At 28.0% G+C, this 27,962-nt stretch overlaps 1 protein-coding gene across 1 annotated transcript in view; it reads left to right on the top strand.

Annotated features, from left to right (window-relative positions):
* Window positions 1–2,242: 2,242 nt before the first annotated feature.
* LOC123297326 (tyrosine-protein phosphatase non-receptor type 9) overlaps window positions 2,243–27,962 on the top strand; it is a 45,228-nt gene continuing 19,508 nt past the window's right edge. The window contains exons 1-3 of the mRNA XM_044878937.1: window positions 2,243–2,329; window positions 7,070–7,303; window positions 8,439–8,669. Of these exons, the coding sequence (XP_044734872.1) occupies window positions 2,297–2,329; window positions 7,070–7,303; window positions 8,439–8,669 (498 nt within the window). The 5' untranslated portion in view covers window positions 2,243–2,296. The remainder of the gene's footprint in view (window positions 2,330–7,069; window positions 7,304–8,438; window positions 8,670–27,962) is intronic.

Consider the following 27,962-nt stretch of genomic DNA (forward strand, 5'->3'; position numbering starts at 1 on the left):
AAAGGATTGAAATGTAGGTTTTTTTAGATTAGAGTTGAACAAGGATTTGGTGTAATTATTTTTCCAACCAAATCAATTAAAAATCTATTTTTAAACCTTTTTTTTTCTTATAAAAATTTTACTTTGAAATGTTTACGGCGAAGCACCAGGTATATATTTCTTTATATTTCTAATCAATTAAATTCATGATATAATGAATAAAATGTTGGCCGTTATACCTTTTGGAATCAATAGCTTATTAATTCTTTAGGCTTTGTGCAAGCCTACAAGTCTGTGTTTTTTATTATTTCCGACCCTAAATCTATATTTTATTTATCTTTGTTTTGTTTTGTTTTTCAAATCTTAAATGTTAATTAGTTGTAAATTTCAAAATTATATAATTATTCCAACTGTGGTTTACAGAATCCTTAAAATAAACTTAAGTTTTATCCTCATAATTTTTTACATTTTAATTAAATTTTGCTAAGTATCTGTTAAGAATATAAACAATCATTCGAATAATTAGCAATATGTATTTGAAAAGAATAAAAGTTTGTTTTTTATTTTTTAAAGAACAACATGCACATTAATTCATTTTGGCGATTTCAATCAGTGGTTGAAAAATTTTGTCCATAGTAATTTGCACGAAGTCTAAAGGTAAATAATGCTACTGAATTGAACGAAAAACGGTTTTAATTAAACCGAAAATGTTGATTAATTTATTATTAAATTAATGATCATATTTGTAAATAAAATCGTACCAAAATAAATAGTTTTACAAATTAATAATTTAGATCAATGATTTTTATATATCGATTCTCCTTTTTTCAATGGAAAATATTTTCTTAAAAAAATATTATGTCATAATTAATGAAGTATAACTTCAAAAAAGAATTATCATTATCATTTAGCCTCGTCTTCGGAATCCTAAATCTGACTAATAGGCATAGGTTTAAGTTTAGGCTGGAGTGGCTGTCCTGGGCTGGAACTCACTTAGACCGTAGAGTCCGGAGTGATACCGAAAAAGTATCAAAATAAGTGAAATTAAAAGGGGGTTACAAAAATATATTTGTTAAACGTTTAAATTTAATAAGGAATAAATAATAAATTGATTTATAAAGTTTTAATATAGTATAATACTTGTTTTGCTCGCTAGAGGACTCGAATTATATAAATAACAGTTTTTTTTCATAAGAGTTTGCCGTGAAACTAAAAAGGCAAAAACAAAATAAATGCTTGCTACTAAACTTAATGCGGGTTTTTAACTAAGGTTTTAAGCTCATAATATAGTCTGTTAAACTGAAGTAGAGACTGTAGAGTTCACTTTGTTTATAGTTTATTTTAATTATGTTTCTTTTTAGTGCATTTCTTTCATTGTGTATTATATCAAGGTATACTAACTTTAGTGCCAAGTTCGTAACGCTTAAAAATATTAATAGTACGAACAAAATTTTGGAATAGGTGTTCATAGAATGATCTAATTAGTCCATTTTCGGTTGTCCGTTGTACTAAGAACGTAAAAATTGTGGTCAAGTTCGTAAATGAGCAACATAAGTTAATTGGGTCTTGGGCCCGTAGGACCCATTTTGTAAACCGTTAGAAATACAATAAAAGTTTACTCATAAAAAATGTTCCTTAAAAAAAATAAACAACTTTTGTTTGAAACATTTTTTCGTTAACATACATGTTTACCCGTGAGGGCGCAAATTATATATTATATAATATGTATGTATTGTATTGTATCACATATACATTTATTTATTGTATATATGTATGTGTTTGTTTATAGCATATACATAATATGTTCACTGAGGAAGTGAGAAGAATGATACTCTTATTACTTTGTGTGTAAGAGTGGCTATCTTTCTTTGCTTAGATGACGTAAAAAACAAACGATCGTCTAATCAACACTAACTATCCATGGTATTTCAATAATGAACTCAGTTAATTGTTGGTTTTCACTTGTCAAATTATTTATTTTATTTTATATTTTCAGTGAGATTATATTAGGTGTCTACTTATTTAGAGGTCTGTGTTGTAGCATAAAATTTAAAATTTATGTTCTTTCTGTACAATAGTGGATTTACTAATTTACACTGGGTGTAAATAGTGAGTGGTAGTCTTATTGTACTATGATCACACTATCCTTTTTTACTTGTTTGTCATTGTATTACACGGATAAAAAAAGAACAACCAAAACGTGCCAAATCAAATCGAAATTATTCTCAAAAATATAGAAATTATTATGCTTCATTTGAAATGTCATTAATCCGAAAGTAGACATATTCGTTTGTTATAATTCATATTAAAACGCAATATGGCTACAGCTCTGACACCTCAACAAGAGCTGGTAATTATTTAAAATAATAGTGTTTATTATATAAAATTGAATGAAAGTATAAATGAAAGAATTTATAGAATAGTAAATTGATTGATTTTAAAAAAGTGCTGTACAATTTAGTGTTCTTTTCAATGTTTATATTTGTAAACATGGTTTGATTTAAAAACAAATATAATAATCGGTTTAATTAATTTGATTTAATTGAGAGGAAGTACAATGTTTCAATGTAAATAATTGAATAAAGTTTATATTCATTAATTTTAAAAGGGCCAAACAATAATTTTTTACTTTATTATTGAACATGTATGAAGCGTTTATAATCATTTTTTTTAACCACATCAGCAAATATATAATTTTTTTTCAAAGGAAGTTGATGTCATCGGCATAATGATTCAATATTTGTAATTAATGTTATTTGTGATTTTCTAAAAATGTGTTTTAATCATTAAACAAATTGAAGAAGTGTTGAATAGAATACTAACAATTGTTGATCATTGTATTAATGATCGTCTCAATAAATCTAGTAATGGTTGCATTTCGAAGTCATTGTATTTGTGGGTTTATAATATTATAAACTTGTGGTGAAATTCTATGAAAATAGTGTTATATATATAGGAGATTAATAACTTCATAAACGTTCCAGTATTTATACTGTTTATACATTCTTTCTTTTGTTCACTTTGGCATACATTGCAGCATTGTGTTATGACAATAGACTAAGTTCTACAACTTTTCAAAACTACTTTGTACGTATATTTTCAAGGATAAGTCGGAGATATTACAATTCCTGGGCGTTCAATTTTGATTTAGACTTAGGTTAGATTTTCGTGGTGTCACGATTTGACGATCGAATATTGTTAAAGATATTAAAACAAATTGAAATTGAAGACAAACACCATTCCTATTATTCAAATTGAATGCTCTTTAATTTTGTTTATGACAACAAGGAGAACCGTTAACATATTTTCATTGGAAGTGACCTTTTTTTGCAGAACTTTGGTCCGCGTTTAAAAATAAATTTACTTTTATTAGCTGTCTAGTGTTATCAAGGGTAGTAATACGTTCGGCTATTCGATCAACTCAGGAATCAGGCTTGTTTTTTTGTTAATGGGCCCTCGTTTATTCAGTTATTGTAAACATATTTTAGCAGTTACCTTAAATTAAGAATACTAAATTGTACAAGTATTTCATAAAGTGGCGGATTTAAGGAAAAAGGCCCAGTGGGACAAATCTCCCTAGGGTGCCTTAAAGTCTATAAATTGAGACGTTTTTTAGTCTTCGTTACTGAACTTGGGACTCCTATTTCGAGAGCGTAGTGAGCAACTGGTCCTTGGCCACCCCTTAAATCTGCCACTGATTTCTTACGTATTTTTCAAAGTCAGTTGGCCATACACAATGAAACTTTACCATGAAAATTGAATAATAATAGCTAATCAAAGTTTGTATCCTTTATAGAGTATGTGACACCTTGAAACAAATTGAAAATTGAAATTGTGAAGAATCCGGGGTCATGGGAATATTGTAAAGTTTTATAGAAATCACGCTATTTATTGCACGGTAAATAGCATTGTTTATATAATAATACAAGTACATAATGGCGTTAGTTTCAATAATATGGCTTGAAATTCATAATGGTGTCAACCTTTTCTATTTTTCATTTACATTTTTTAAGAAATTGCTATAGCCAAACAAATTATTCATTAAATTTCTTTAAAGATGTAATTAAAAACACAATAAAATTATGAATTTCAATCCTGTTCATATCTTTGTTACATTTTAACAAATTTTTGATTTAAAATAATTTGGTACGTTTGCGAAAACTAATTTTTTAAATTATTTTTAAAGAACCTTCTATAATACTTAAATGAAAAAACATTGTGAATCAGATTATACCAAAAAAGAACTGCGCTTAACAGGTTGTTAAAAGGCTTATGAGATGCATGAAAATAAAAATTTATGAGTACATATACAGTCTATAGAATAAAAGCTTGGTATGGAATTTTCTCTTCTGGCGAATATTTTACCAGATTATTGCCTATTTTGAACTGTGATACGATTTGATTTAAAATACGAGTTTCTGGGTTCTAGGAAAATTTTTTTATTTACTTTTTTACTGCGCGACAAGCTTAAAATTAATTAATTTAAGTACGAGAATCATTATAAGAAGACAATCGGATAAATAATGAAAAAATTATTTTGCCCGACACTTGTCCTCAATGAAAAATATTCATCAATTTTAAGAATATCGCGTAATTAGTTATATTTCAAGCCCCTTGAAAGGGAAGTTCCCGGCTATGAAAATTTTCGTACAGTAAATTTTGTAGGCACGACCTTGACGATAACCAGTCAAACCAGCAGTTCCAAAATGTATGTCAAATATTTGGCTCATGGCTTATTTCTTGAAATTTTAAACTTGGAAAAAAAAATAGTTTTCCGCAATTTCCGTGAAAAAAATTGTATAATATTTTACAAAGTAACAAAGATAGTAATTGTTGAAACTAGAATATGGTTTATGCGTCATTTGTATATTGAACTAATGCTGATTGGTATTTATTGGCTATTAATAGGTTTTTGCTACGTTTACGCGTTTGTTATTTTCTGGTAGAAAAGTATTCAGAGTGTATGGTTTTATATTTTAATTGCATAGAATGTAATTTATTTGTTTGATACGCAGCTGAGAATAATAGTTGGAACAGTTTCCTATAAATTATAGCTTTTAGGTAAAAGTAGTTATTTTTTAGAGTTGTAAAGTTACTTGAATTAAAAATCATATATGCAATTCATTAGATTTTCAATAATTTGTTAATCAAAACACTTGATCAAACTTCTATCGGTATTGCTTACCACGGAGATGTTAAAAATAAAACATCCTGGTTAAGTTACTATTAAACAATAAATAGAATATATGGTTGAAAGATAAGTGCGAGTTTTTGAAAACACTGTAAAATGAAATGTCATAAATTCATATTTTTTTATTATCTTAAAATGTAAATTGTTCTGATTTATTTTAGACTTGGAAATATAATTTGTAAAACTTTTGTTTTGTAACGCTTTCAAAATCGCACATTTCTCTTTCCCATCTTGAAGTGAAAAGTCATTTTTATTTAAGATAAAGGGTAGATAAACACGCAAATACCATACTGACAACTGATTTGTTATCTAACCAATTTGACTTGTTGAAATTGAGTGAAAATTCCAATTTTCCATGTACTCCATATACAATGATTTTAACTTAATTTCAACAGACCAAGTTGGTTAGGTCAAAAATCAAGGGATGACCATAAACAAGTTAAGGTAGTACCAGCATGAAATCACTTTTCGACAGATTTGGCCGAATTTTTTTTCTCGGGTTTATAATAGCTTTATTTATGAATTCCTAAAATTTCATAATTTTTGACCGTTTAGATCGCGAGATATTTAAAGACAAAGTTCGCGATTTTGAGGGTCATGTCCCATTTAAAGCATGTAAAATGTCCGGTCTCTCCAACTATTTTTTATGATATTATTATATATTGAAGAAAAAGTAGAAAAAAATGTTTATACAATAAAATTCTAAAAAAAAAATTTAGAAATTAATTTTCACTTTCGAGATATTAATTTTGACGTAAATTGATCGAAATTGGGACGTTGGCATAATTATTTCCCATTTTAAACGGTCAAAATTTCTGAAACTTTGGGAATTAATAGTAAGCATTATTAAATTCTTAAATTTAATTTTTCGTTAAATTCTGTCGAAAAAAAAATTGTACCATTGCTTTAACATAGAAACTGCAAATACCATGCTGGAAATACCTTAACGCCAAATATTAATATTTTACACAACAATTATATATAAAAAAATTTCTTCTAAAGTGCTCTTTCAGAATATATCATTGCCCTCAATTAATTAAATAATTAAATTCATAATCAAAAAATTTTAAAGCATTCATCCATATCATGGTAAAATTGGACATGGTATGTTCGATAGAGGACGAGTTTTTGGTCAGTTCGCGCATGTATCCAGTTGACGCAATCATTACTTGTTCCCGGATCTTGATTCAAAGATTGTAAAGAACGCGAATACGTTTGTGTAAACAATCCTTGATTTAAGCAATGAAAAAAAATTGTACGCGTTTTTGTTCCGTCTCAGGTTTTTGTAATTTTTTTTTTGAAACATTTCGACATTGAAAATATGTAAACAAAACATTGACCAATTTGACAGCTCGAACGTAAACAAATAATCAATATGACGGTGACTGGGTACCGTGCGAGAGGGATTATCGAAAGTGAGAAAATGTCCCCACCCTACCTCTACCAGCTCAAGAGCATACCTTGTCCAACACTACCATGATCCGTACTAACATACCATCTATGTTTTTATAATAAAAATATAACATAATCCACTAGCGCCATCACCAATTAAAAAAAAAAATTAAAATATGTAAATGTAATTGGAAACAATCGGCAATCTATTAACTAATTAACTATTGCATATTCTGAAAGAGGCAATTTTTGTATATAAAAATGTTTTTTAAATTAATATTTGGCGCTAACTTGTTTATATGTTATTTTTAGTGATACTTAGAATGGGTGTTTGTGGGACATTTTATAATTATTTTTTCTGTATTGCACGATGTGTTTTCGACATAACATAACAAGCGATTTATGCATATGCTAATTTTAATGTGATAAATTCAGTGAACAATGTAACATCAAGTGAAATGAAAAACAAATTGTATATATCTCATTGTTATATTCATTATTTTTTAGGCTACAAAGGCTTTCTTAGAAACAGTAAACGTATCTCGTGGACGTCGGAGGATAGGGCCAGTTTCTTGGTCAACTGCCGTAAAATTTCTGCTTGCAAGAAAATTTGACGTGACACGTGCTGTAGCTTTATACGAACAACATGAAATTACAAGACTACGTGAAGGCCTTATAAATTTTGACCCTACCGCTGATCCACTATGTGATGAATTAAAAACTGGAAAATTTACAATATTGGTAATGTAATTGTTAAAATTATTTATAAAGGGCCATTTTAAAAATTATAATAAAAATATATCTGTGAAAAAATAAAAAACATTAAAATTCCAATTTTAAATTTTTAACCAAAAGCTATCCTCCAGCACAAAGAAATATTATACAACTCGCATAAAGCACACACGCGACTTAGTTTAGGGAGATCGTTCTGGCTCTCTCTCTATTTATAAGGTTATAATGTCAACACAGAGATAATAGAGAGCCGTAAGGCATAAATATCTGAAATTTTCGGAATCCAGGGCTACAGTCAATGAATTTTTATAAAAACTGCTCGATTGCATTGAGAAGGACAATTTTTCGCACAATTTTTTTTAACTTCTTTATGTCAGCTTTTAACAATAGGGCTTTTTATTTACAAAATGATTATTTTTTGTTTCGGACTGTTTTCAATCAAGTAAAGACATATCTTATATCTTCTATCCTTGTCAAAAAGCGCTGCTTGAAAAAGATAAAATATATTGTAACTTTCTTAGGTTGAATAGTTTTTTGACAACTGCCCGAAACAAAAGCAAATCGATGAAAAGGTCTATAATACAGTTGAACAGTTTTTATAAAAATTCATTGATTGGCCCTGGATTCCGAGATATAAATCTTACGACTCTCCACTAAGACCTTTTGATTCTAAATTACAATTACAATAAATAATACAAATTGGTACCTTTAAAAATTTAAAATGAAAAGATCTAAACGTTTTTATTAAATTACTTTACCATGTTTTAAAACACCACGTGAATTATTGAACTGATATTTAGTCCAAAAAGTGATTCGGGGCTCTGATCCTGATACTACTGACATCAATTGTTAGCATTCCTTGAAAAAAACATTTCTCACTTACTCCGATCATTTTCATTATTGTTTGCTTCGAAATATAAGAATTTGAAATCTTTGTTCTTAAAGTAAATTTTCTTAGATCATTAATTAGCATCTTAACCATAATAATTTCGTTCGGCCATATAGTAATTTTGCACTACTGATGTTTGCTTAAGCTTGCATGATGTGAATTTAATAAACTTTACGCGCCTACCCGAAACTTAAAAATTTGCTAAGCACTCCAAAAAGAATTGTGTATGTAATAAAACTATTTTTTTTTTTGCAGTCAAGTCGTGATGCTAGTGGTGCCGCAATTGCCTTATTTACCGCAAATTTACATATACCACAAAAATGTAGTCATCAAACAACATTACAGGGTGTCGTATATCAACTAGATGCTGCACTTAGTTCACCACAAACACAACGTAGTGGACTTGTTTTTATATATGATATGTCAGATTCGAAGTATTCAAATTTTGATTATGATCTATCACAGAAAATTTTAACGTTACTAAAGGTAAGTGATTTTTATTTTATTTTAGTTTTAATTTTTCGTTTTACGATTTTATCTGATTGATCTTCAGAATTACTCTTCCCTCTTCAGAATTTTCTGAAATTTTTTCGTGGGATCGACTAAAAATAGTGACATACATTATTTTTTGGATAGATAAAGGACATCTGAGGGTATTTTCCCTCCAATTATTTCCACTAAATCGACTCCATTAGAGGCTTGGGCAACTTGTTTAACTAATAGATATTTAGTTAAATTAAAATAATTGGCGGTGAATGAGAAAGCACCCTCAATTTGCTTTTTCCATCATGAAAATTATTTTATCTTAAATTATTTAAACTTATACTAAAAATTCTTCAATAACCGGGTATAACGAACAACTTAACGAACGTTTGTTCGAAAACTTTCATACTTATACCGAATTTGCAATTTAAAAAAACATTAAAATTAAAAAAATGCATTTCCGATTTAGAATTCTATTTTTCGGATGGAATAATCTCTTCTAAAAGCTCTTGAATTATACAGAATGGACCATTTTAACCTATTATAGCTAATAACTCGTTTTGTAGTAAACCAATAAAAAAACAACTTAAACAAAAGTTGCTAATTTGATGGGGGCATCATATTGATTTTTATTTAAATTTTACATTTCTTATTTAAATTTTTTCGAAATTCGTTAGCTTTCAAGGAAATGCGGCTTAAAAATATGTCATTATAGCATTTAGTCGAAAGAAAACCCGCTAACTACAGAAAAATGATTTAGCCAAAAGTTGTCAAGGGCAATAGGGAACATTCACTAGCTAGCGTATTTTTTTCGATTAAATGCAATAGTTTTAGGATTTAAAATGACTATTCAAGCAATTCGGAAAACTAAGGCCAATCAGATGTTAGAACATGATGTCTCTCATGTTCTCTGAAACTTTTGTATGTTTTTTTTTAATATCGTTGTGTGCGTAGTCATGGTAGGGATAATAAAATCGATGCCAGCGCTTTAAGTGAAAAATTTTGGAGATAAAGTGGGCTGTTATGACTAATTTGCAATTATTTACATGTTAATGATATAGAAACTGTCAAATTAAAATGATTGAAAAACACTAATTAATTAAACTTAATGCATTAAAAATTGTGAAAATAAGAAATCAAATTGTACAAATATTATTTTTCAAATGTTAATTATCGTAATTATTTATTTAAATTTGTGAAACAAGAATATTAAATTTTAAATGTAAGTTTTCAATGCAATCCACACAATTATATATGCATCCATTAATTCTATAATTAAAGTAGTGTATCGTTGTCATGGAAACGAAATTCACGCTCGGAGCGAATTAGCCATAATAGATTAAAATAATTTAACTATGTACAGAAAAATATTTGTATTTTAAAATTTTTTTGTTTGTTTGGTATTAAATACTAGATGACTTTTGTCGATGCAAAATACATAGAACGAAGTATCTGCTCCCAACTTTAAATAAACAAATTTTTTTGCCTATTTATAAATTAAAAATCTTTTTATTTCATGTATTTTAAAAAAGTTACAAATGTGACTGACAAATAAAGTCTGACAGTGAAATGTTTATGTTGACATTTTACGATCAGTTCATGATAACATAACCCAAAAAAAATTCGCCAATACAATGCCATATCTTCAACATATGTGCAACGTTGCCAAGCGTAATATAATTATATTAAATTTCATACATTTTGTGATAATTATCGTTAATTATCTCATAACAAAAAACAGGAACAAGCTTTTGGGGGTAGTTTTTTTTGTGAAGCTGCCATTTCTCGTCTTCGAGTTATGAACCTTAAATTAGTGTGATTACCGCCGTTTCCCTATACAATGTAATAACCTGTAGGTATTTCTTATTGTTTCATTATAGTTTTGTTGATTGTTGTTTTGTAATTTTAAAGTGTTGTAGACAGAAATTACTTGTTTATTCTAATAGATTTAATTCAAATTTCTGACTAGAATCTTGAATCTATCTCGAAATTATATGTAGATAATCCTGAAATTCCGGGATTAAAAAAGAGATGGGAACAAATTCTCAACTTTTACTGAAATGTTTTAACTTCAAAAATTCAAAATATCAGGAACTGTAAGATGGTGTAAATCTATTTTTTATTTTGAATTAATTAGTATCAGTTAATTGGTTACAATAATTCTAATAAATTACTTATTAATTAGTGAAGCATTGTGTAAATACAATAAATAATAATCGCAAACGTAATAATATAATAAAGTAATATTTACTATAACTATAAAGGTGGTGTATATATACATTTTCCTAGATATTGCACTATTTCCGTCATGTCACACCTATATGCATTTCCTAGTTATCTGTTTAAATCTCATTCCCATGAATCATTGTTGTAATATGTATATGCTATATGTTATTATTATTTAAAAGTTATACTATACCTGGTGTTTAGTTTGTAATTTTCTGGATAAATTAACTGGACTATTAAGAATTTTGTGAAAAAAATTAATTGAATTGCAATTTTGTAGGATTTTATAAATTTTTATACCCTATTAGTATAAAAGTTGGCAACATAAGTCCTTTGCTTTGGATATGGCATCGAAAAATTAATACAAATTTTGATGTGCTAACCTATCTGATTGTTATCCATAATTTTGCATAGCCTTTGGGGTTTTAATGGATTTTAGCACCTCCCCCCCCCAAACTCCTCTTTCACACAGCCACGGTTTTGTTTATATCTTCAAAACTAACCAAAATATTTTTAAAGAAGAGACGATCATAGCATAGGTTGCTGTAGTTTTCCTAACTTACAATCCGTTTTTATACCATGTACTTATGAAATATGTCAAGGTATACTATGTTTCGTCCTAATTTTGTAAGCTTAAAAATATTGATGTTACAAATAAAATTTTAGTATAGATGTTCATAAAATCACTTCATTTGTCCATTTCCGGTTGCTCGTCTGTCCGTCTGTCGCCACGATTACTCAAAAACGAAAAGAGATATCAAGCTGAAATTTTTATAGCGTACTTAGGATATAAAAATTGGGTTCGAGTTCGTAAATGAGCAACATTAATCAATTGGGTCTCGAGTCTGTAAGGCCCATATTCTAAAACGTTAGCGATAGAACAAAAGTTTAAATGTACCTGTTTAACCGCGAGGGAGCTATGGAGGTACAAATTTTATTGCATGTATTATATGGAAATATTAGTTATGTGTGTGTGGCTATCTAAGAGTGGATATCTTTCTATACTTAGGTACATGACATAAAAAAAAAAACAAACGATTGCGTCATCAACAGTGTCTATACATGTTATTTCAACAATTATCTCAGTCAATTGTTTGTTTTCACTTGTTTTAATTAAAACCTTTTTTGAAACGGGACCACTCGATGTGGGTAGATTCCATGAACAGCCTGTATAATAATGTTTCTAAGGTTGGTACGCTCATTTTGCCTTACATACCCAATCCTCTTTACAGAAAAAAGTTTTTTTTCTAGTTGAATGGCCTATATATATGAAAAATTATTATTATTATTACGCCATTGTAATTACCCTAATTACTACTTTTGTACTAATATAAAAACAATAAAGTGACATTTGGTTGTTATTCCAAAAAATAGCAATAGGAATAAAAAATTAAAAAGAAATAATTTAAAAAACAAATTTTCATGTTTATATACAGTATGATCCACTAAAATTTTTAACTAACTATAATTAACTGTAGGATATGAACGTTTGTTAGAAAATTTCTGGCGATTAATGGATTCTAGAACATAAGAAAAAATACGGAATATGATAGTTAAAACGCTAAAAGTCTTTTAAGTGCTAAAGAGATCTTAGTAAATTTCTTAAGACAGTGGAACTTGTTGAAGTGGTTCCTGGATGTATGAGAAACCTATATACCTTATCTTATATATATTTAAACGAGCAATTCTTGTATATATATATATATATATATATATATATATATATATATATATATATATATATTTGGAATTTCGAAAACATATATACATTGCCCCTGGTTCTTTTCGTATGTATTGTATAGTGTGTAGTCCGTGTGGCTATGTCAGTTTTGGTTGATATATAGCTAGGGTGATATGCGTTATACATTAGTGATAAAGTTTGTGTCTTTTTAATTCAAAAAAGTAAAAAAGCATTTCTGTGTATTTTCGAAAAAAAATTTTTCATTTAAATTGCAATGATTCAAAAACATTTACCCGAAACTGCTTGAACTTCTGAAGCCTGTTTCCAGTACTTAAATAAAGTTAATTAGAAAGCGGCAAGCATTAATTTTAGTTCCCGTGATAAATTCATCAGTTTTTCTACTGAATAAAACATAAAAAAAAGTTCCCATAAATTTTGTCATAACTCCGTCAATTTTTATGCAAATGACTTGAAACTTTTTTCATTTTCAAGATTTTTTTTATAGTACTTTAAAAAGTGTACGATATACTTTTTTAAAAAATCGTCAAATTTTTCTATTGACTTCAAATACTCCGAATTTCAATCGCGAATAACACTAAGTATTGACTTTTTGAAATATGTTTCAATGTCATCCCCACGCCCTGGACAAAATCGCATAAATTTTTGTTTTTAACTTCTTTAAGTAAGCTTTAAACAATGCAGTTCAATATATATTTGTGTTCACAAATATCCTAGATAAATATTCGCATTAACATTCTTCTGCGGCCAAAATGTGAAATCTAATGTTCATTCCATCTCTAATCTTTTTTTACAAAGTATTTTATAATATTTTTATCATGACTCTTATCGTTTGATTTCTGGCATACCATCTTATATAATGTACCTATATATGTAGTATATATTATATTCATGTGCTCTATTAACCGCTATCATACCTTAAGGACTGTTTTGTAATTAACTATTGTATTCATATTTTATAAATGTGTATTTATGACCTAAAAAAATGTTATAAAAAGAAAACATACATATTGCATTCATATTTCAATGTATGTTATTAAATATGGGGCCGGCTTTTTAACTATTCTTTTATGTCTTATGTTCATTTCCTCATTTATTTGAAAATAACAACAACAACAAAAAAAAAAGTAAAAACAAACAATTGACTGAGTTAATTGTTGAAATACCATGTATAGACAGTGTTCATTACTCTGTCACATAACACATACATACATGTCACACGTATATAACTGATATTCCCATATAATACATACTATACAATTTGCGCATAATTTGCGCTCTCACGGGTAAACAGTGATGTTTACGAAAAAATGTTTTAAACAAAAGTTTTTTATTTTTTAGTAGGGAAAATTTTTTCCATTTAAACTTTTGTATTATCTCTAACGGTTTACCAGATGAGTCCGGCGGACCCAAGACCCAATTGACCTATGTTGCTCATTTACGAACTTGACCTCACTTTTTACGTCCACAGCACGCTATAAAAATTTAAGCTTGATTTATCGAGTAATCTTTTTGAGAAATCATGATGACAGACGGACAGACAGACGACAGACAGAGAGCCGGAAATGGACTAATTAGGTGATTCTATGAACACCTATACCAAATTTTTTTTCGTAGCATCAGTTTTTTTTATATACAGGGTGGGCCATTTTAACCAATCAAAAAATAACTTAAACAAAAAATTTGATGGGGGACATCATGTTCTAACATCAGATTGGATTTAGTTCTTCGGGTTTTCTTTTAATAGCCAAGTTAGATCCTAAACGGTAAGAGATAAAATACCACTTTAAATTAGAATCTAGATCATATAAAAAACTAACATTTTTCATCTAAAATTTTTTTTTCGAAAATCGTCAGCTTTCGTAGGAACTGTTACTTAAAAATATGCCATTTAATCGAAAGAAAACACGCTAAATACGGAAAAATGCTTTAGTCAAAAGTTGTCAAGGGTAAAAGAGGACATTCGCCTGTATCCATGACTTTGATCTACAATTATCGATAAACTTTTAACGTATTTTCTTTCGATTAAATGCAATAATGACATATTTTTAAGTTGCATTTCTACCGAAAGCTAACGTTTTTCGAAAAAATATTTTAAACAAAAATTGTTAATTATTTTATGAGGATAGACTTTCTAATGTAAATTGTTATTCTATCTCTTACCGTTTAGAATCTAAATTGGCTATTAAAGAAACCCGAAGAACTGGGTCGAATCTGATATCAGAACATGATGTCTCCCATCAAACGGCGATTGATTTCAGTAATTTAGAGGAGATTACCAGGTGAAAGGCGTTTTTTAAAGCTTTGCTCATCTCTACAGCCCCCTTCCCCCAAATTGAACTAGAGGGTTCAAAATCCTTACTTAGTGTCAAGAAAGTGCATTTTGGGTGTGTCAGTTTTCTAGCTCTTTTCCTCTTTTTTGTGTCGAAATATTTGAATTTTCGCTGTTTTGAGGATTTACCAGCCTCTACAGCTTCTTCAATTTGAGCTAGAGACTATTTAAACTCTATATAGGATCATCCAATTTCAAAAAATGCCTTTACGGAATATTAATTTTCCAGTCGGCTTTCTACATTTTTATGATGAAAATCGTGATTTTTAATGAATTTTTCAAATCCAAGCTCCCCAAATTGAGCTAAAGCGTTAAAAATTTATTTTAGAATTTATGAAATATTACGGAAATGTCTTTTGAAAGGCGAGTTATCGACTCCCCTTCCAGCTCTTTTGTTATTAAGAATAAAAACATAAAAAACATTAAATACTGACAACAACTAATGAGAAGGGAATATGACCTTAGAGACGGAGTTCGGCTGTTCACAAGTTTTATCAGATTTATTCATATACCCATATTTTTTTTAATGGATACCAAATGGATTTTTTTTAAAGTTGTTATATTCATATAAGGATAATGTGTTGGCGGAAGTTGTTTATGTGTAAAAAAAAAGTAAAGATAAACATTTTATTGTACAAATTAGTCTAAATTAAATATTATAATTAACTAGACGTACATGGCATTGATGCTGAAAATTTTATAAATTTTACTCATTAAATTAAAATTATTTTTTTGCGTCTTAATTTTGTTGTAATTTTAAGGTAGTACGATCGGCAGGGCAAGTTTAGACTTGTGGTTTTAACAATTCAAATAGTTTTTTTTTTAATTTCCACCCACTAGTTTTGTAGAAATCCATGAAAACAAATCATCTATCTACCGTTTTCCCATAAGGCCAATGTTAAAAATGCCTACTTTTGAAGTCATTTATTTATTTAAATAATCGGGCAACCCCCCTAAATTTTTCAGAATTGATTTTGACTAAGTCCAACTTCATATAAAAATAGAATCAAACCTTTTATCCAAAATTTCCCTGGCGCTCATACATCCTTAAGTTATAGAAGCTTTGTATTTTAAGTAAAAGTGATTGGCTCTGGGGAGAAGAGAACAAAAAACTTCATTAATTTATAGAGGCTTTTACGTTATCGAGAAATTAAGACTGATTTTAATTAATTAAGAAATAGATAATTTAGATAAAGAATAAAGACTTGTACACAGGTATCGTAAAACTTGATAGCTTAAATGATGCAGCGTTGAAAAACCAGAGGTTGTAGGTTTGATTTTCGCTTGAGTATTGATAACTAGGAGTTGCAACTCTCCAACTGGCGATAATAATTCGTACTAATTAAAATCAGAAGAAGATCCGAAACCGGTAGTTACAATTTGGCAATACTTGTACTTACTATTTTTTAAGGCCAATAAAAATATTCAAATTCAAATCAAATAAATCTCGCCAATTGGCGATAAAAATTTGTACTATTAAACAGGAAATGGGCCGCTTTTTCATTAGTTCCAACTTAGACCACCTGATTACTTAGCATTTTTCAATACTTCAAACCTTACTTTGATGTTAAAATTGTTCAGACTTTGGTAATGTTATAACCTTGTAGTAACCATTTACTAACAATGGAGGGCGGTTTATCAATTAAAAAATGTTTATAACAATTCAAAACAAAAGTGAAAAATATAAGGCTATCGTATATCTTTGCAGCTCAGATGGTAGAGTGCTGGTTCGGGAAGCCAAAGGTAGTGGGTTCGATCCTCGCTCTAGTTTACTTTTTTACATTCTTCATTCTAGCATTTATTTAAAAAATGTTCATATTTTTATGACATTAATTAATGCTAAATTAAGTAAGCGCTAAATATATCTGTTGGTAAAGGAAAAACTTTGTTGGGATTATTTATTAACATTGGAGAAATAGACAAAATTTTAAAACTTGTGAGGAGAAAAGATCTATCAACAAGATCATATTCCCCTCCCCTCGTTACATGCTTCTTATTATTAAATGTATTCTATTGAAATGGGATTTGTCAAAATATTCGTCATTTGGAATCCCAAAACCAGTCTCAATAGCAGGGTTTTTATAAGTGAACCTCATGGCGGCCAAATTCAACTTCATTTTTTTAAATGAAAACCCTTAATTATTAACAGATTCGTTAAAAATACGAACCTTTTTTTGCTATAAAAACCATGGTTTTCCAAATGAAGTTGATACTAATATGGGTTTTATCTTGGCTGAAGGATTATATTGTCAGCTTTAGATATTCTTTCCATTGTTGTGATATAAGTTGAAAGCAAATGATTTATAAAGCGTATGGAGAAATTCTTCAATTTGTTTATACAATTACTAAAAAAAGATTTTCTTGAATAAGCTTCACATGTAATATAATTATACCTATATATAATTATTCTTGGTAGCGTTTGCTTTCACGTCAACAATATTTACAGAAAAATAAATTCACAGGAAAATATGACATATGAAACTAAACAGACAATACTGTTTTCAAAGAACAGCTGGTAAATTACACGAATTTTGTCTATATTTTAGTTGATTTTAGAAAAATTGAAGAATTTGTGAAGTTTGAAAAACCCCAAATTCTTTTCTTCTCCTAAATTAAACTATTTTTAAATTATTATCATTTAGACAGCGTTCATCTTTTTTCTTTTCTTTCATCTTAAAAGCTAATGTTTCATTTGTCTTTTTCTTTCGGCTTGCCATTGAAACTTATATCATCGTTAAGAAACAGAAATCGATGAACATCCGACAAATTTCTTAATCCTTATCTTGATTTTATGAAATACGCGCAATTTACTTGCAGTCTTTCAAAGCCATAACATTATATTTATACGTAAGTTATTTAACAATAATCAACATTACTGTCATCGTCAGTAATTAATTGTTCCTCGAAAGGCATTCAGATTGTTCCTGGTACATTCTTTGTTATAAATAATGTGTTCGAAAATCGAAAAATAATTATGGATTTCATATTAATTATAGTATGGCCTCTTTAGACAGAGAAGTGATTGTTTCACGAAAAAAGGAAAATAAAGTATAGTTGACGTGCTTTCTTTCGATCAAATCGAGTCATGGCAGATTTTCGTAAAAATGAGTTACACTTAGTGTAAGAATTTTTGGTATCTTACTTTTAAGAATCATTACAAATAAATCAATTATCTTCATAGATAGAGAGAACTCTTCATAGTGAGTACAGATAATCAGTCTGTCACCTAAATTTTTCTGCCTTTACTTAACATGCGAAAGAAAAATTTACTCAGGTATAATAAATAAAAAAGCATATAGAAAAACTATCTAGGTGGTTCATTAATTATTTTCAAAAATAAGTTTTCTAAAAGTCTTATTATGAGTCTTTGTTTTTGCACAAATAAGTCTTGGTCTTGCAAAGTTAAGTCTCGATCTTGCACTGTTCTTGCGTCTTGGTTACTTGATCTTGGTACTGGTCTTGTCGAAGTGATAACTATATTGGTCTTGGTCTTGAAAAATTTGCAAGAAACAGTGATACCGAAACTGATTTTGCTCATCACTAAAAATGTTCTTCGACTTCTGATCATTCGTGAATTTGAGTTAACTTTAAACTGACCCTGAAACCTTAGATCAATTTCAAGGTCAGAATAAGATGTTCTCCATTAAAATCAACAATTTTTTCTGGATCATTTTTTTTAGCTTGTGTATTTTTCATTGTATTTCAACTTCTAGTAAGACTCACTAATATCTAAACGACTCTGCAATATTAGATGGGAAATTAATTTTCTGTGAAACTTTTTCTAACCCACCCTAAAATTTTCTTAGAATCATTCGGATCATGACCTCTCACAGCCACAAAAATTTTTTTCGAATAATTTTCGAACGGGTGTGCAAAGCAACACATATATTATATTTATAGTACCTAGATGACTAGGAAAAAGGCTTTCTATGAAACTTTTTCAAACTGCTCCCAAAATGTCCTTCGGATGGTTCTGATCGAAAGCTCTTAAGGCCACAAAATTTGTTTATGGGTTGTTTTCGAGCTACGGGCGATTAGAGCTACAAATTCATTATAGTTATATAGCCCGTAGCTCAAAAACTAGTCGTTAAAAAATTTTGTTGCCGAGAGAGCTTTTGATCAAATTTGGTTTGACAAAATTTCACAGAAAGCCATTTCTAGTCGTATAGATACTATAAATATAATATACGCGTAGCCTTGGTCGCCCGTAGCTCGAAAACTACTCGTTAAAAATATTTGTGGCTGTGAGAGCTTTTGATCAGGATGATCCAAAGAAAATTTTAGGGTGGGTTAGAAAAAGTTTCACAGCCATTTTCCTATCTAATATTGCGGGGTCCTTTTCAGTTTGCTATTATTTTTTGGAGGTCATATTTTAGAACAAATATTAATTTAAGTTTAAGTAGGTAAAATTTTGTGACAAAATGAATAGGAAATAAATTGAAACGTGTTGATGATATTACAAATTAATTAATTAGTCATTATATTGGAAAGTATTTCATTTGTGTTTTTTTATTTTTATTTTTTTCTGGAAAAATGATTTTATCTACTATACATTTATAAATATCCGCAGGTAGGATGTGTTTTAAATAGAATTACATTTTCCAGGATATGGAACAAAATTGTTTATTGATTTCATTATTTAATATATTGGATGAACAATATCAAGTATATTAATACAGGTTATATAGAAGCTAGTTACTCTTGTCCATAATGCACTAAATAACAGGAGATATTTTCTTATTAAACAGGTTCAGTATGAGGTTCTGAATATAAATGCAAAAATTCCTCACAGAAATACGCGGGGGAACCTCTAATATTTTTTTTAAACAAGAAAATGATAATAACTTAACTTTTAAGTCTACAAATTTCCTAAAGTTTTTACTGTAAACTTTTTTTTCTAAAATTAATATTTATGACGTTATAACGCATTTATTAATGTTGTAACCACCGGGTGAAAGATTAATAAAAAAGAAGTATACATAGTGCAATGATAAAAATTCAATAAATATGAAAAATGTTAATGTGACCTAATTAGCAATAAATAATTTGTCTTCTTAACTGTAAAAGCAACCCCCACTCTTGAAATTTTTGTTTAAAATTAAAAAAAATTGACTGAAAAGAGAGGAAATTTAATTCTCTACAAAAAAGGTTATAACCATTTTTGGCTTAAAGTGCACGATTACAGGGTTATAGGCCGTAACGTTTTTTTCTCAAAATCCAAACTTGTAAGGATTTTGTGTATTTACAATCAGTATAACTCCTGTTAAAAAATTTTCAATTATCTGTAGCTGAAAAGTAATATTGAACTCGTAATATCTTCAACAATATTAATTTTAGAAAGAAAAGTTTAAAGTAAAAATTTTGGAAAATTTATAGATTTAAAAGTTTAGTTATTAGCATTTTATTGTTTAAACAAATATTAGTAGAGACATAGGTCAAATAATCAATAGTTAAATCGTCATATTCGTATAAGTCATAAACGGTTAGTGATACAAAAAAAATATCTAATAATTACCTACACTAAAGACTATTGCCATTTTTGGTCCAAAGTACACAGTTATGGAGATATAGCCCAAAACGATTTTCCTTAAAATTGAGGAACTTCCCATCGCCATTTTTGTAAGGATTTTGTGCATTTATATTCAGTGCATGATACTGAATCTATTTAAATAAATAAAAACTCCTGTGATTTAATGCAGAAAATCATTCTCTGTACTCTGAAGTATATACCAATAGAGATATATTCGACACAGAATTATTCTAATATATATCTTTTCTTTGACTCGATAGTGTCGTTGATGAAATCTTTTACCATTGTCTTTCTTATGTAATTTATATTAAAATCTATATTTTAACAAAAGACGTTGTGAGTAACTATTTTAATAAAGTGTACATTGAAATCTCTATTGAATAAAAAAAATTATATCATCGTCAGCATGTTGGTGAAAAATGTTTCATGGATTTTATATAATCAAAATAGTTCACAAATTTTCTAATGACTTTCTGAATTGAAAGCAAAAAACCGCATATCGATCGTCCTCGCCTATTATTTAATTCACTTTATTTAGTTAAAAATACTATTTATAACTTTTACTTACAAATTCAATTTATGTAAATTTCTTAAATGCTTCTAATAAAAAAAAAAAAAAAGAAGTTTTTCACGGATTACTCAGACAGCAAAACTTTTTTTTTGCTTGCAAAGCGTAGTTTCAAACTCCCCTAAGGAGTCCAAATAACATACCAAAAATGTAAGATTTGACTAGTGTTTTTTTAAAAATTGATGGATTTTTGTTTGACAGTGTTTTCAAAATAGGGTATTCCACTATTTTTGAAAAAGTACTTCAAATTGTTGATTTTGCTAATAAAAAGCCACAAAAAATTTATTTCGGAAAAATACGCACGCTTTCTTGACAAAAACTTAAATTAAATTTTAAACTGTCAAAAACGCGAGCATCCAATTTGATGGGTATCACTATATTTAATATGGGTATCACTATACCAAATACCACAAATAAGTTTGACAGATTTATTCATAGACATCTGATTATAATAAATATAAATACTTATTATCTATGTATATATTATACCCAACTGTCTACACTGAACTAATTGATGGTCTATGACTCATACCGCTATGACATCATAGCAGGGCTTACCCGCGTTTTAGGTCACGTGATATACAATTTAAAAATTACGATTTTTAATTTTAATATATTAAAAGAAAAATGTGCTTTTATGACTCGAAATCAGAATATTTAAGTATATTTTTACATAAATTTTAACTTTTTTCAAATTTCATTATTTATTTTTGACTAACGATAATACCCTATTGCACACTTTTCTGCTCCACCCTGTAGAAGAACAGCGTACATTGAATAAAAAACTACATTTAATACGTACATATGATAATAATAAGAGGATGACATTCTGTATATAGTGCACTTGTTTGTTATTAGACACAAGCAAAGCAAATGACGATCATAATCATATAAAATAAAATAGTCATGCGAACTAGTACTAAATATATAATACGCATGCGTTTATATAAGCGTCGCGGCGCTTACTTCATCGATTTATTTCCGAACCCAACCTAACACCACTGTATGTATATTATTATTAAAAGTGATATGTGTGCGAACAAACAAATAAAAAAAACACAAACCAACTCATAACTACTGTTTGAAAGTAAATGAAATTGTGTATTATTTATTATTGTAAACAATATTATTAATTATTATATTTTTAAATTCATTCATCAAAACAAATAATTACAGATATTTTTAAATAAATAAAAAAAAAAAAACTAACATATATGAGATTTTTACTATTTTGCTAGTAATATTTTAATTTAGTAGTGAATAAAATTTTTAAAGTGCTTTAATCTTTAATATTAATAAAAAGAAGAATACATTGTTGTGATTTTTTAGTGTTCCTATTAATAAATTTTAAAATCCGTTTTAAGTGTGCTATTTTATCCAAATAAGTGTGCTTTTTTCCTGATTAAATACATTTTTTCGTAACAGGTAATGTTGATATGCTTATGCTTATGCCCTTGTATAAAATTTAATAACCAATATTATCTATTTATTGGAAGGCGATTCCATATACTAAATATGTGTGATTCATAACTAATTAGCATTTTTAAGCAGGTTGTTTTTAAAAAAAATATTTGACGTAATTTTATTTGGTATTTGTTTAAAATTTTTTACTTATTACTAGGTGGAAAATTATTTAATAATATAACTATTTATCCATTTTTAACCAAAATTACTTTGGTTTTTTTTTTAAGTAATGTTTTTTTTAAGCTTGGGCATGAAATTAATTGTTCTAATCATTGATTGATAGACAGAATAATGATGCAAATTTCAAAAAAAATTATTTGCATTTTACCTTTTCTCAATTTGTATATGGAAGCTATTTTCCGATTAAGGTGTTAAAAAGTATCTCATTCGTCCGTTTGAGGTAAAAATTTAGGCCATGTGAAATTTCAATTTCCTAGATAATAGCAGGGATGCATCGAATGAACCTAGGACATTGAACGCAATCATATGTGTGATAAGGTTTGGGAAATGATTAATTATTTGTTGATATTTCGATTGAAGCGTAATTTTGTGTAAAATTTTGATCGAATGTAAATAAAAATTTATTTTAGTTTTTTAAACAATTTTAATGTATTTAGGTCAAAACGTTCACCCATTTAAAAATTATTTGGATGTATATTTGTTGGCGATAGTTTTGTAATAGATATACATACGATAAGCAGGAAAACAGTGGAAAACAGGAAAATATGTATTTATTTTGAAAGTAAAAATATGGATACTATTACTGAAATTATGCGACCATCGTTTACAAAAACACGCATACCTGAGTGTATGAAAATATTTTAGACTTACGTTTCAAATTTTGAGAGTAGATTTTGTTTGAACTTGGGAAAATTAGACGAAAATTAAGAGTAAAATTTGTCGATGTATAAATGAAAAATTTTGAAATATTGATGCCGAAAGATTTAAAGAAAATCACTTAGAGAAGAAATAGTTATTTTCTTAACACAAATTTAATGTCATTCATTTCACCACTTTAAATTGTATTTTATGGAAAATTAACACCGTTGGCTCTAATTTCTTTTATAGGAAAATATTTGTCATGCTTTTAACTAATGCATATTAATCAGTTTTCGAAATCTTAAAAAAATTAGCTTTGTTACATAATAAACCACACTTTTACAAACCCTTCCATATAGAATTTATATGTTAACAAGTAAAAAAAAACAACTAACTGAGTTAATTGTTGAAATACCATATATAAATAGTGTTGGTAACTCTGTCACATAACACATACATACATGTCACGCATTATAACTAATATTCCCATATAGTATATACTATAAAATTTGCGCCCTCGCGGGTAAACAGTGATATCTACGAAAAAATGTTTCAAAAAAAAGTTGTTAATTTTTTTAAAAGAATTATTTTTTATATTTAAACTTTTGTTCTATCTCTAACGGTTTACAAGAGGGGTCCTACGAACCCAAGACATAATCGACCAATGTTGCTCACTTACGAACTCAAACTCACTTTTTACGCCTTCTATTCTCTTTTCGTCTTTAAGTTATCGTAATGACGGACGGACAAACGGAAATTGAATAATTAAGTAAATTTTATCGTATCATCACTATTCTAAGCGTTACAAACTTTGACTAAAATTAGTATATCTTGATATATGTACAGAATGTTCGATTTACATCTAGGCATATAAATATCACCAGTTTGACAGAATTCATGCGTTAAGCAATGCACCTAAGTGAAAGGTATTATATACATACATGTGTTGAAGCTTCGATATGCGTTGAGATAGTTATAAGATGCTTGGATAGTGGGAATTTCTTAGTTGAATAGATGAACTACAACAGATAAGCCACGATACAAGTCACTTTTGCAATTTTATATAACACCTATAATACCTCTTACTTAGATGCATTATGCTTAACGCATGTATTCTGTCATACTCGTTATATTTATATGCCTAGATGTAAGTCGAACATTCTGTATATTTCATATATATACAGGATATAAAAATGTAAAATTTTCAATAAAAAAGTTTTACATCTTCAATAGTAATCGGCTAAAATAGCTTACATTCCTAGCTTCATAATAATATTATATAACTCCTATAATTTCTAGCGTCATACAACTCTTGTCGAAAATAAATTTTTTTTAACACGCAGCTAATAATTATGCATTAACTATTGTTGAAAGTAAATAAAATTATGTGTTATTTATTATAAAGAGCTGTAAACAATATTTTTAATTAATTCATTAAAACAATAATTACATAATTTTTTTTTAATAAAAAATATACACGTTGAATAACTTTAAATTATATGAGGTTTTTACTATTTTGTTAGTAATATTTTTATTTTGTAGTGAACATATTTTTAAGGTGCTTTATTCCTGATTATTTTTCGTAACATTAATAATGATATTTACACTTATGCTTACGTCCTTGCATAATTTAATAACCAATCTCTATATATTATAAATGCGAAAGTAAGCATGCTTTGTTTGTTTGTTTGTTTGTTACACTTTCACGCTAAAACTAGCGAATGGTTTTTAATGAAACTGTACAGCAATATAGCTCATACTTCAGAATAACACATGAGATATAATTTATAAATATATTAATAATAAAAAAAAAATTAATTAATCTAATTTGACATTACCATAAATTACAGATTTCCGTAAAAGTAGTCATTTGACATTACTATAAATTACAGATTTCTATAAAAATAGTCAATATAATATCACGGCCATCTTATCTTTTCTGATATACTCAATGAATAATTACGACTATTATACATTAAAAAAAATAGAAAACCATACATATATTTTACTTGTGTAAAACAATCCCATTATTTCGAGTGTTATAGAAAGGGGGTAAGCGAGAGCAATCTTTATCAATCTTTACTTTTAAACCCAGCGAAGCGGGTGGGTATCACTCTAGTATTTTCTATTTATTTATTGAAAGGCAATTCCGTATACTAAATATTGTGATTCATAACTAATTAGCATTTAGGGGGTAAGCGAGAGCAATCTTTATCAATCTTTACTTTTAAACCCAGCGAAGCGGGTGGGTATCACTCTAGTATTTTCTATTTATTTATTGAAAGGCAATTCCGTATACTAAATATTGTGATTCATAACTAATTAGCATTTTTAAGCAAGTTGTTTTTAAAAAATATTTGACGTAATTTTGTTATGATATATATTTAAAATTTATTAATTATTTCTGAATAAATATGAGACGCAAAATTAGTTGACAAAATATCCTCATTATAATGTTTTATCTCATGCGCCCGTTTGAAGTAAAATCTAGGCCATGCAATATTTCAATTTTGGGAATTGATTATAATTATTTATTGATATTTAAATCAAGACGTAGTTTTGTGTAAAAATATAATCGAAAGTAAAAAAAATATGTAAAAAAGTAATTTCAGTTTTTTTTAAATTTTTGAACAATTTACGTTAAAAGATTCATCGGCTTGAAACTTACAGGCGATAATTTTGGAATAAATATAAATTAATTAGTAGAAAATTTGGAAAGTGGTACAATTTCAATAATAATTTGGTGTTACAATATAGCCTATAAATCTCCTCTTAAGAATATGACTAATTAATTGTAGAGCTTTACTTTGTGGAACTCCATAATTAGGATAAGAAATAAAATTTCCAATTTACTTTGCTTAGCCCATTTTTTTTTTAATATTTTAATTATTTAATATTTAAAGAGTTACACTTTACAGTTATGAAAATGCCTATGTTAGACGAAACTAGTCAAAATATTTTAAATTATTAAAATATTAAAAAAATAAAAGTGGACTAAGGTAAAGTAAATTGGAAATTTTATTTCTTATCCTAGAATATGACTAATTTAAATTAAATAAATTTCAACATAATTTATCAAAGAAAGGCATATCATATATCTCTAAAATGTACAAAAGATAAGATACATAACAAATTTTTTTTTAAGTTTTACTTAATATATCGAATCAATTTGGTAAATTATCGATTTTATTACTTAATGTAATATGTTATTATACCATGTATATATGAAATATATCAAGGTATACTAAAATTAGTCTCAAGTTTGTAACGCTTAAAAATATTGATCCTACAAACAAGGTTTTGCTATAGGTGTTCATAAAATCGTTTTCTTTTTTTTCTTGGACGCGTAGGACAATTAAAAATTCGGTTACATAGGTATTTAATACGATTGAGAATCATCATATGTGTGCAAAATCGCATCTGTTGGTAGTAAAGACAACACCAAAGGCCTATAATAATTATTGTCTTGAGTTGGTCAACGATCAGTGAATATTGAACACGTCTAATTAATATGAACTGATTTATTTTAAAATTTTCTATTTAATAAAATAACGTATTAAATAAAATTTCACTAATAAAGGTGTTTCTATTATTTTCTCATTAATTTTAATTGAATAAATTTATTATGCAGGTTTATGATTTTACAAATACCGATTGTCCATCGAAATACAAAAATTAATTTGCCAAACGGAGAGTCGAAAACCGATTAAATTTTTTTAAATTGACGACAAATAAAATTTAATATTTAACCATAATGTAAAAACAAGTGAAAACAAACAATTGACTGAGTTAATTGTTGAAATACCATGCATAGTCAGTGTTGATTTCTTTATCACATTACACATACAAACATGTGACACATACATAACTGTTAATCAAGTATAGTACATATTATAAAATTTCCGCTTAATTGGCGCCCTCACGGGTAAACAGTGATGTTTACGAAAAAATGTTTCAAACAAAAGTTGTTTAATTTTTGATAAGAAACATTTTTTACATTTAAACTTTTGTTCTATCTCTAACGGTTTACAAGATGGATCCTACGGACCCAAGACCCAATTGACCTATGATGCTCATTTACGAACTTGATCTCACTTTTTACGTCCTGAGTACGCTGTAAAAATTTCAGCTCGATATCTTTTTTCGTTTTTGAGTTATCGTGTCCACAGACGGACGGACGGACGGACTACCGGAAATGGACTAATTAGGTGATTTTATGAACACCTATTTCAAAATTTTTTTCCTAGCATCATTATTTTTAAGCTTTACAAACTTGAGACTAAACTTAATATACTATGTATATTTCATATATACATGGTATAATAAAGATGCTACCAACAAAATTTTGGCATAGGTGTTCTTAAAATCACCTAAAAAGTTCATTTTCGGCTGTCCGTCCGTATGTGATCACGACAACTCAAAAACAAAAAGAGATATCAAGCTGAAATTTTTATAGCGTGCTTAGGACTTAAAAAGTTAAAACCTGTTTACCTTAGTTAACCTTATAAAAACTTCAAAAAATAAATAACTTTTGTTTGAAACATTTTTTCGTAAATATCATAGTGTACTCTTGAGGGCGCAAATTAAATACGCTAAATTTTTACGTTAAATATATTATTTATGTGTTTGTTTGTTGTAGTATATTTATACTACATCCA

Source organism: Chrysoperla carnea, chromosome 4, assembly GCF_905475395.1.
Source record: "Chrysoperla carnea chromosome 4, inChrCarn1.1, whole genome shotgun sequence".
NCBI classification, from domain to species: domain Eukaryota; kingdom Metazoa; phylum Arthropoda; class Insecta; order Neuroptera; family Chrysopidae; genus Chrysoperla; species Chrysoperla carnea.